Raw genomic sequence first — 10,603 nt, 5'->3', positions numbered from 1 at the left:
CCAGTGGGTGTGAGACTGAGTCATGTTCTGTTTGGATGAGAAGAAACAGTTTTTACATCAACCACTGGACAAGATGAATGGATTAAAGAATTGTGTTTATCTTTGCGAAATGATGGATGAGTCTAAACTGTTCTTTGAAACAAAATGAGCAGCAGCCCAAGCCCAAACCAGATTCAGTCTTTTGATCTAAGTATTTTAAATAAAATATATAACACATGGAACATTAGTTCCTGTTACTGTTTTGTTGATTGATAGAGGGTTGAAAGAAGACATGGTTTTCTGCCAAATCATTAGCCATTGTTTGTGCCTTTTTAATGAATGGTCTTCCTCTTGTGGTGAAGTGGCCTTCATGACCGCACAGCACTTACGTCCACTGGTAGGAACCTAGTGATTGGTGAGGTGACCCTCAGCAGCCAGAGTTGACCTACTAATAGGAGAGGGCTATGGCTCTAAAGCGGATGGACTCCATTAGTGGCACAATTACTTTCTCTTTAACACACTTCCAGTGGGACCTTCGGCCCTGCACTGACCCAGCCAGGGTCAAGAGTCAGGGGTCAGGCAGGTCACATTAGCATGCAGGTGGAGGCTCCAGAATGCATCAATATTTGTGGGGATGTGTGACCACTATTCTGGGTTGTGATAGGCCGAACGTACATCCCTAGCAGTGACCTTAACCTCAACTTTGCGATATTATGTGCGTTCTGTTCAAGAGGATTATGGCTGACATCTTTTCCTGGTGAGCAAGTGACCTCAGGAAGAGTAATTGATTAGGGGTTCAAATTGCACCAGGAGCACAGTGCATCCATGTATGTTGTAAATGTAAACGTTATGTCAATAGTATACACTTGAATGTTATTTTTATGTGGTTTCATAGTCTATTCACAGTAGATGCACAAAGAATAGACAGTCATGTGGACATGTTTTGCTCCTCTCTAAGTGAGTGAGCATCCTCTAACTTTGTGACCCCAGGGTTTCATGTTCCCTCTGCACGTCTCCAAAGAGCCCTAACAGAGTGGTAGGGGGCAATTATTGATTTACTTATCTTTATTGTTGTCTCACTAATGAGACTGAGTTGTAAATCCTGATGCTCTAGTACAGCAAAATTGAGCGTTAGTTGCAAATATATGAATGAATGTTTGTTTCAGACTTCATAAACACAATAAAATAGAGTGAAGAGCAGTTTTCTCCACACAGTGGAAACTGATGTTGACATTGTTTTGTACCAAGATGTAAAGGTGGATGGCTTGAGCTTTAGTATTGTTAGTATGAGCAATAGTGGGTGGATAGAAACTCCTACAATTAAAAGAATTGCACATCATCAGAAACAAAAACAAATGAACATGGAGAGAACCAATACAATGCAGGGTTTGGTCCATGAGACATCACTGGGAGTCAACAGATATTTTTGATGGGAACTTTGTGTACCACATGTTACCATGTCACGTTATAGGAATCCACAGACAAGCATCTGTGTTGTTGACTCATCGCTGTCTGTCTCAATGATCTCATTAGTTTCATTGAAAACAAAACACTGTGTGCCAGACAGTGAAGAACATTGCGTATGTTACTCTGAGTCGTAAACTGTTTTTTCAGTGGTGATTTAGCAACGGCATCATTTTTTTCAGGAAAAGGACAACCCCTGGACACTGTGCTTTAGTTATGTGATGACAGATTAGTGATCTGTCCATACCAGGAGATTTTCTGTCCATGTCTTTTTACAGTAGTACATGATCTGTAAATGTGAGCTATTGTTGAACTGTACATTCCTGTGCTGCACTCGCTCACATCTTGAACCTTTGACCTAATTTTGGGCTGATTTCAAGGAAAGTAGAACTGTGTGCCACAAAACTGTGCAGCTTACTGTCTGCTTGTCTATACATGGATGAATATACTCTTTTTTAAGTCTGACATGTGGCTTGTGCACGTTATTGCAACTTGATCAAAGTCCAGAAAGTGAAATAAACCCTATCTGCCCCAACCCACCTCCCAGCTCAGCCCCCATTCACTCTGTACTGAAAGAGCATTCACACAGTCAGTCATGGTCTGTGCTTTCTTCTGTAGCTGACTGTGTGCACTCTTAATACACAGATTTATACCAACTTCAGCACTACTTGACATTACTTACATGATTTTTGCTTGATTTTTAGGATCACTATTATATGAAATGTAAATATTCCAGATGTTATGGATGCATATTTGTTGTCACTGACAAATCCAGAATAGTAAAGTTTTATGTTTTTGAGGAACGTTTTGGCTGCACAGGAGTTTTTAAAAATCGGTTGCACCTCTGGGCCTGGCAGAGATTATGACCCTGTTAATCCTGGCATCATGAAAGAAAATGTTTTATAGCCTGCTGGTTATAAGAATGGACTCAAGAATTTTAAAGAACAGCTGCAACCTCCACAAAACATCTGGAGTAAACATGTAAAGTATACAATACAGTGTAATTGCACAAAATATATAAAAAGCTGCTCAGTCTGTGCAGTTAAATCTGGAAAAATGCAGCACTTCCTGTGAGAGGCACAAGCTGTACATTCCTTGGCCACGTTATGAAGGAGCATGAGGCATGCGATTGCATAGCATTCTACTGTAAAATTAGGAGACTCGTGTGAGCATGAGCCCCAGCCAAATAACCACTATTCACTTCATGCAGATTTTCAGTGTTTTTATTAGAATACATTAAAAAATATACAAAGTATACAACTGTTTCTAAGAGCCTTTTACAACAAAGGTGTAAGATATTCTCTATTCATCTTTTAGTGTGATGTTTTGCAAAGCACCAACTGAATCCGGAGTTTGTATACAGTATGTAATGAACATTATTTTAAATTTACACAGTAGAAATTTGTCAAGTAAGAAGATCAAAAGGTCATAACTTATTGAGGTTATGTTAAGACCTAAACCTGTTAGCCACAGAAAATGTCACCACTGTTATATATTATTTTTTTAGGTAATCATCTTTCAAGCACCCAATACCCTTAAACATGGGTTGCAGGACTTCATTTCCCTTTCACCTAGTATAAAAACATTGACATCCTTATGATGTGGAGTGCCTTATGTAGTCTTTTATGAACCTCCCAGCAGAAGGGACTTTTGGTCTGGGGGTTTGATCCCTTCGCAATGGTGGAAAATGTTCAGAACAGCCGCCTCAATGGAGAAGAGGTGCTCGTCCCATACTTCGGGACAGTAGAGCCTCATGAACTCTGCCAGGCGGACCAGGTATTCAATATTGTGGCCCGCGTTGCCTCTACAGATGGCAATCTGGGCGGCGATCTCTTTGTCAGAGGCCGGGCCGAGGTAGATGGGGTTGTCGGAAGTAGCGATGTAGACAAGGGCCAAAAGAGCACCCTGACCCTTCTCCTTAGGGATAAACTCCACCCTCTCTGTTATGTAACCCCCTAGCACAACCTCTCTCATGTTCAGGTACTGAAGGGACTCTTCAATCTGGGAGTCAGTCACCTCATAGGCCACTCCCCATGTGCAAGCCTGCAGGATAAACAAGTGGAGGAGGAATGTTAATGGTATAAATAAATACAGTACACTATGTTATACATGTCAACTACGACATTTAAAAGACCTCATTTGACACCCAAAGAGAGTTTGATCTAGATTTAGTGAATAATCAAAGCTGGAAAAGTACCTTTTTAACTTAATATAAATGATGCATGACATTACTGTATCATAAATCACTGTAGTAGTATGCATATTGTATCAAATTGATATAAGGATAAGGTTTATTGAGGAAAAGAAAGGTATGGGTTTACCCAGTATTTGTTTCACAGCATCACTGCATGTAATATTATATGCAACTATATAAATATTGCATACGTAGGCTAGGTTTTTTTGTGTGGGTATTTAGCTGTTGTAGAATTGCAGATTTGAATTCGGTCTCTACCAGCTCTTTCGGACAGTTGCTTATGTTCACTAATAGTGATTGGGTTAAATAATATTTCTCACTTTTGTTATTAGTTGTCATGAATTGGTAATTGTAGGAATATAGAAAGTAGATTCACTACTGTGCGCTGTATGGATATAGGATCAAAATAGACTGGGCTCTTACCTCCTGATCCTCCACTAGTGTGGCCACTCTGCCTGGCTGTAGAAAGCAAGGACACAGGCAGTGAGGACATGACTACACATAGTAATAAATAATAAACAGAAAAAAAAAACTAAATAAAAATTCATCAGACAATATTTTAACCAATTGGAGAGCAGTACATTTGAAAATGTATGTTAGAGGCTGCAAATCTTACATTTTCTTTGTCCCCTCGATAAAAATCATCTCCATGCCAGAAACGCCTTTTGTATCCTTTAATGCAGCCAACTTTGCTCCTCTTATATGCAAAATCAGGTTTCCACACTAAGGAGCCATATCCAAATATCCACAGGTCGTTTTTTTCATTGATAATAACGTCTCGAGGTTTCATAGTAGGCCTAATTGTAAAAAACGCAGAATATTCTTCCAGTAATCTTAATGCAGTATTGTCGAAAGCGTCGCGTCTATTTTTGTGCCATCAAAAGCGGCGTTTGGACGCGTAAATACTGTCGGTTTCTCTTCTGTGTGGACACACGTGTATTTGTTGTTCAGAGGACGTCAGACCAAAACGTTGTCGACAAATTAAATCACCGGAGGGGCGTGTTTACCTAACAGTTAAAAACCAATCAGGGTGATTTTAGTTGGAACACTTTACATATTAACCAGTGATCACGAGAAAAAGTACTCCAGACATTATTGGCTGCTGCACTTACCGTAAATCTAAAAAATAACAAAAAACCAGTAGGTTTCAGTTTGAACTAATGAATTCAGATCTGGTAACAAAATACAATTATTTCTTTCTTTCTTTCTTTCTGTCTTTATCTCTCTCAAAACTTTCCTTTCATATGCAAATGTGACATGATAGATATTTTAATTTTTTTATTTTTGTTTACATCATGATCACAGGACTGTTTTATCTTTTTCATTTTGTGTCAAACAATCAGTGAAAGTCCAGCAGCTAATCACTCTATAAATAGCTGGGACTGTCATGTGCTCTCTTTAAGCTCATTACGTGTCTGTGTTCTGCTCAGGTCTGTCTAGCACAGGCTGATCACGTATGAATGACTGAGACAATTTATCCCCCACCTGTCACTTACTATGCATTGTGTTTCATCAGCTAAGTTGTGAAAGAAACTCTTTTCGTACAACTTCACACAAAGCTTACTGCCCTCAAGTGGTAGTAACAAGACAAGACGTTTCTGCACCAATCTGATGCCCCTCCTGCAGGAGTTGAGGTGAATAAAATGTAAGACGTTCATGTTGACAGAAAGATTTGCTGGTGTCTGCTGGGTTGTTCTTTGCCTCATTGGGCCTTGGCAGTGATTGAGATGTGAGGCCCCCGTTTGCAGTGCTCAGTAGTGAAAGGGCTTATGCAGATTTCCTTATTGACAAATGTGCAAGCATATGCCGTGTTTTGTTGAGGTTCTCACATCACACTTCATCACCTCCCCCTTTCAGCTAGCAGCCATAAAAGATAGACTATCACCAGAGATCATATATAGTCTCTTTGTTCCCCAGTGATATCTAAAAGAGTTCAACGAAGCAGTTATGTTCTGTAGAAGGACCACACAGATGCTTTATTTTCACATACAGATGTTTTTTTGCTTGTATTTTAAATATGTCTTTTTGTTAGAGTATTTCCTTACATTGCTTCCACTTACACTACTGTCCACTGAATGATTGCTAGCACACTGATTTCACATCACACTGACACAGATGACATACAGATACTGTAGACATGGCGTCATAGAAACTCTATCAGGCCAAATATGACTATGAAGCCAATTCCACACTGACTGACACAAATAAAAGTTTCTACATGATGCCGATATTTAGAGTAGGATCTCTGTTCGACCACACATACACCCAACCACTGAAGACCAACAAACATTGTAGCAGATATGTGTTGATTGTTTCTTTTTATAACAAAAAATAATACAAATAAAACACAACTTTAAAAATAAATTCACCTTTTCTGGGCAACAACTTAAAAACAGATGTACAATTCATACTAATCTCAACATATAAATATACAGTATATACAAAATAATCTTATAAAACGCAGAAAGAAAAAGATCAATGCTTCATATTCTTAAATTACTAATGAAATACTAATCTTACAAAATAACATTATTTGTTCAGTAATTTCCTTTGAAGGCGTCCTTGGTACGATAGTCAGTTCATGTATTTCTTTGTCTTCATTTGAGGGTGATCTTGCATAAGGTTTAAACAAGGCCTTATCATGAGTTTCTATGCATGGTGCTATAGCATATTGCATCTTTTGATCTTTTATGTTCATTTTGCTGTGCAAAGGACTCAGAATAAGGCGGGGCACATGCTTTAAACACGTTTATAAGGCTTTGTGATCTAGGCTGCATACATTCTTTAAATAAAAAGGATTTAAAAAACTGATAACCCTAAATATCTTTCATAAATGAACCGTTTTCAGTAGTTTATGACCCTTTCTGATTGAGCACAATGTTGATTTTTCTTTGCATAGCGCATTGCAGGCCACAAAAAAAGGAAAATGCTGGCTCATTCCACATGCTAGTTGGCAGTAAGTTGATTTGTTGATTGCTGATTACTGCAATGAAGTGGAGAGGAGTACATCAAGATAGTCCTCTAATCAACTCGCAGGCATAAACATCTCGGCCTGTTGTCCTTGGATGAACTTGAACGGAGCAGACGAGCGCTTGTTTTCGACAACATTGAAGGCTCATCCACAATCAGATTTGCTCATTATTTATAGTCGTTCAGTCTTTACATTCTCATAAAGATTAGTAGCTTCAGTTCTAATGAATATCGTAGATCCCACCGGCTCCATCCAGTTATCAAATGTATCAAGAGCAGCAACTTGCATTTAAATAAATCCCAGTCTCTCCACACTTGTAAACAGTCCACAAGAAATCCAATGTTGACAGTGAATAATATCTTCCATTTATTATACCTGAAAAAGAAGAAAAAAGCTCAATCACTACTTTAGCACTAAATGTAACATCTAAAGAAACAAAAAAGAAAATGCTTTTTCTGGTTTACAATAAAGGTCATGCTCTAAAGAAAAAGGAAAATAGATTCATTAGGAAAAAGAAAACGTACCTCAGTTGCAATGATGCATTCGTTTTTCTCCTCTGCTATTACAAAGACAGACTGGTACATTGAATCTCTGGAAGAACATATTGTTGATAGTCTACACTCTGGCCTTTCACTGTGGAATGAGTATGCATTGTGTTAGTTACTGAGCACAAAAAAACAAAATGTGTCACATTGATGTCAATGAACTGATCCTAGTCAACATATTCAAATCTTTCTGGTAAAAGCGAAAACATTAATCGACTGTTCATTCAACCCATTTATGTGCACGTACCTGTACATGCTACTCAAATGCTTTTTTTCTTCTATTGTCTTTTCACAGTTTTCATCTTTGTCCAAAAAGGACAGTTCATCATTGTACCCCATGGAGGTTTTATAGTCCAGGTGGTAGTGGTTCATATGTTTGTGATTAGATTTTTCCCTGGGACAGTCCACCTCCAAATCCACCTTTTTATTGGTGTTCTTCAGTTCTAGAGTAGAGATGAGGTTCTCTTTCTGAAAATCAACCTTGGAGAGGTTGTTTATGGTCTCTGAGTCCTGCTCCTTGCTTCTCTGCTTTTTCATGCAACATATTACTACCACTACCATGCAAAAAAACACAAGAACAGCCACCAGGCCTACTCCCAAGCAGATGGCTGCCAAGCTCAACGTCTCACTGGACTCCCGGCCTATGTTGGGGCTGGGGGTGTTGAGTAAAGCCACGTCGTGGGACTGGCACTGTGGGCCGCTGTAATGGGCTGGGCAGATGCAGGCGGTCTGGCCTTTGTCCCCAGGGGTGCAGGTCCCACCGTTCATGCAGGGTTGGGAGGCACAGCGGTCTGTTAGCTTGTCACAGTGGCGGCCTGTGTACCCTGTGGGGCAAGTGCAGGTGTAGTCGTTGATGCGATCTATGCAGGTGGAGCCGTTTGCACAGGGGTTCCTGGCACACTCGTTGATGTTGATCTCACAGCGCAGACCTGTGAAGCCTGAGCGACAACTGCATAGCCGGAGGTTACCATGGATCACGCAATGTCCACCTATGCAAAACAAAACACCATTATAGAATCCTTCCTCACATGGCGATTCTACTTAACACAAACGTACAGAAAGAGAAGTATCATTTTTCATGTAGAGCCAATGATGTATTACCATTGGTGCATTGAAGTGAGGTACATTTATCCACTTTCTTCTCACAGTTAAGTCCAGTGTAGCCTACTGGACACTCGCATATGTAAGTGTTTCCATTATCCCTCTCTCTGCATTTGCCACCATGAAAGCAGGGTGTATCTGCGCAAGTCAGCATTCTGTGTTCACAGTGTGTCCCTTCAAACCCCCGTGGGCACACACACCTATAGCCATTCTCAGAGTCCTGCAGGGGGAGAAAGAAAGAAAGTTATCAAAAAGCTCCCTGTCAGATGTTTTCTTTATCATATCCTGTTCGTGACTGCCCCAACGAACCCCATTATCCTTAGTTTGAATTCTATTTACAGTGCAAACTTTGTGAACTGGGTCATCTACTGACTTGACTATCGATAGCATCCTCCTGGACTAGCAGATAGAGTGAGGCAAAAACAAAAACAGGAAAGCCTGTGTTGTGGGAAAGGAGAGACAGAAACTTCCGGACTCACCAGGCAGTGGCCTTCGTTATGACAGGGCTGGCTGTCACATTCCCTGACCTCCAAGTCACAGTTAACCCCGGTGAAGCCTGGCATGCAGGTGCAGGTGTAGCTGCCCTGGCCTGTGTTCATACACGTGGCCCCGTTGGCACAAGGTTTGTGATGGGTGCAGTAGTTTAGATCTGCAAACAAATGGGTGGGAAACGTTACTAATGGAACAAAAAGAGGCACCGCATTTGAAGCTGCTTTCGTTTGTTTACAGTACAAAGAGGTAGTTACACACCTTGGTCACAAAAGATGCCTCCCCAGCCTTCCTTGCAGGTGCACTGCCACGGCTCTATACAGGTACCATGTTTACAGGATGGATGGAGTTTACACACATCACAAAAGAGTCCCTGCCAGCCTTTTCTGCATCTGTTCACACATAAAACAGTACGCCATGATTGTTGGCTCATACACATTTTACCCTTATCAGCCTGTTGCCTCTTTAGCACACTCATGACAGAGACAGCACCTAATAAAATACAAACTGTAATCTTTTTATCCACTATGTCATAATCCATAGAGAAAATCCTAGGGCTGATATACATGATGATATATAAAGAAATACATCATAAAATCAAATACAGTGTCACCCTTTTGTTACATAATTAGGCACTAATAGATTATTTATATTGGTTTATCTTTTCTTAATGAAGCTGTTATTTATGTGGTCATTATAAACGTTTATTATTGTGTTTTAGTAGTTTGTGGATCCCCGGATGCCACTGAATAGAAATTAACATTTCATTAGAAAATAATTAAAAAACATAAGTAATTACTTACTTGCACTCTCCAGGTAATGTGCAGTTTGCATTTCTTTCGTTGCACCCTTCGAGACAGATTGCTGAGAAAAACAACAACAAGATATTTAGATATCTAATTTGACTTTCATAATAAACTGTGAATAAGACTTTCATCACTTTTTCTTCGAACAATAAAACCTGCATGTTACCTGTCACCTCTGTGTATGTCACATTGATTTCGCATGGTTTTATGGTGTTAAACTGCTGGTTAGTGTGGAGCAGATGCGTGTTCTCAAAAAAAGGAGGACAGCTGCCCCATTGTTACCGGTAGGCAGCCCTGTTTGCAGCTGCTGCCCTACACCGCTTCAACAATAGAGCCCGCAATTTAGTGGCGCGTGGCGTGCGGCGTGCGATAATGCCGCGATTAACCCCGGCGCGCGCTGCTGGGCGACCACCGCCGCCTGGGTTAAACCGCACGCGCCCACAGAGAAAGCAAACCAAGTATGCTCTCTGTCGTCAAATTTCACCTCTCCGATTGAGTTTGGCTGCCATCCGAAAATACACACCTGTGATCATGTATCAGGTAATTTAGACGTCAAAGCTCAAAACAGGATTTTTTTCTGAAATTTACAATTGGCAATATATGCCACTTCGCAGTGTAGCTTAACGTTTAAGGGTTAGGGTTAAAACTTCGTAGAAGAATAAAACAAGGTACCCATATATTGTACCAAAAAAACCCTCTCTTGGCTATTTGATGTTATGTAAACTAGGTCACGGCCTCTAGACATGTGTACCCTCGCCTAAAACCTGCCTTGTGACTTTTGATGACAAACAAAGGAAAATGTCCATATGGTGTCTTTACTCTTGCTTACGTTCTTGGCAGTATTCTCCCGTCCATCCCGGTAGGCAGGCTAATTGCCCGTCAGGCTTGCAGGTGTAGTGGCCAAAATGGTCGTCTCTCGGAGCGCATATTTTGGAACAGGTGTCCCCGTAGTAATGTTCATTGCAGATGAACCGGTATGAGTACCTTAGCTCCGTCTGCGTCCCCCTCTGCACATCCTGGGACCACTCATGCCCTATTCCCAACTGTCTTTGGA

The 10,603-nt window shown here is 40.5% G+C and overlaps 2 protein-coding genes across 2 annotated transcripts in view; both read right to left on the bottom strand.

Annotated features, from left to right (window-relative positions):
* Window positions 1-2,650: 2,650 nt before the first annotated feature.
* LOC116669681 (glutathione-specific gamma-glutamylcyclotransferase 1) lies at window positions 2,651-4,579 on the bottom strand. Its single transcript, XM_032499638.1, has 3 exons — window positions 4,254-4,579; window positions 4,061-4,096; window positions 2,651-3,486 (listed from the first exon to the last, which is right to left on the bottom strand). The coding sequence occupies exons 1-3, from the start codon at window positions 4,425-4,427 to the stop codon at window positions 3,067-3,069; spliced, it is 630 nt and encodes a 209-aa protein (XP_032355529.1). The 5' UTR covers window positions 4,428-4,579; the 3' UTR covers window positions 2,651-3,066.
* Window positions 4,580-5,590: 1,011 nt separating this feature from the next.
* LOC116669680 (delta-like protein 4) overlaps window positions 5,591-10,603 on the bottom strand; it is a 6,957-nt gene continuing 1,944 nt past the window's right edge. Inside the window, exons 4-11 of the mRNA XM_032499637.1 lie at window positions 10,379-10,603; window positions 9,547-9,607; window positions 9,005-9,135; window positions 8,734-8,903; window positions 8,255-8,474; window positions 7,401-8,142; window positions 7,133-7,241; window positions 5,591-6,983 (exon numbers count right to left, since the gene is read on the bottom strand). The exon at window positions 10,379-10,603 is cut by the window's right edge and continues 39 nt beyond it. Coding sequence (XP_032355528.1) covers window positions 6,978-6,983; window positions 7,133-7,241; window positions 7,401-8,142; window positions 8,255-8,474; window positions 8,734-8,903; window positions 9,005-9,135; window positions 9,547-9,607; window positions 10,379-10,603 — 1,664 coding nt within the window. The 3' untranslated portion in view covers window positions 5,591-6,977. The remainder of the gene's footprint in view (window positions 6,984-7,132; window positions 7,242-7,400; window positions 8,143-8,254; window positions 8,475-8,733; window positions 8,904-9,004; window positions 9,136-9,546; window positions 9,608-10,378) is intronic.

This window comes from Etheostoma spectabile, chromosome 20 (genome assembly GCF_008692095.1).
Source record: "Etheostoma spectabile isolate EspeVRDwgs_2016 chromosome 20, UIUC_Espe_1.0, whole genome shotgun sequence".
Taxonomy (NCBI): Eukaryota; Metazoa; Chordata; class Actinopteri; order Perciformes; family Percidae; genus Etheostoma; species Etheostoma spectabile.
The sequence above is the reverse complement of the archived record's forward strand: the minus strand, read 5'-3'. Positions and strand labels throughout refer to the sequence as shown.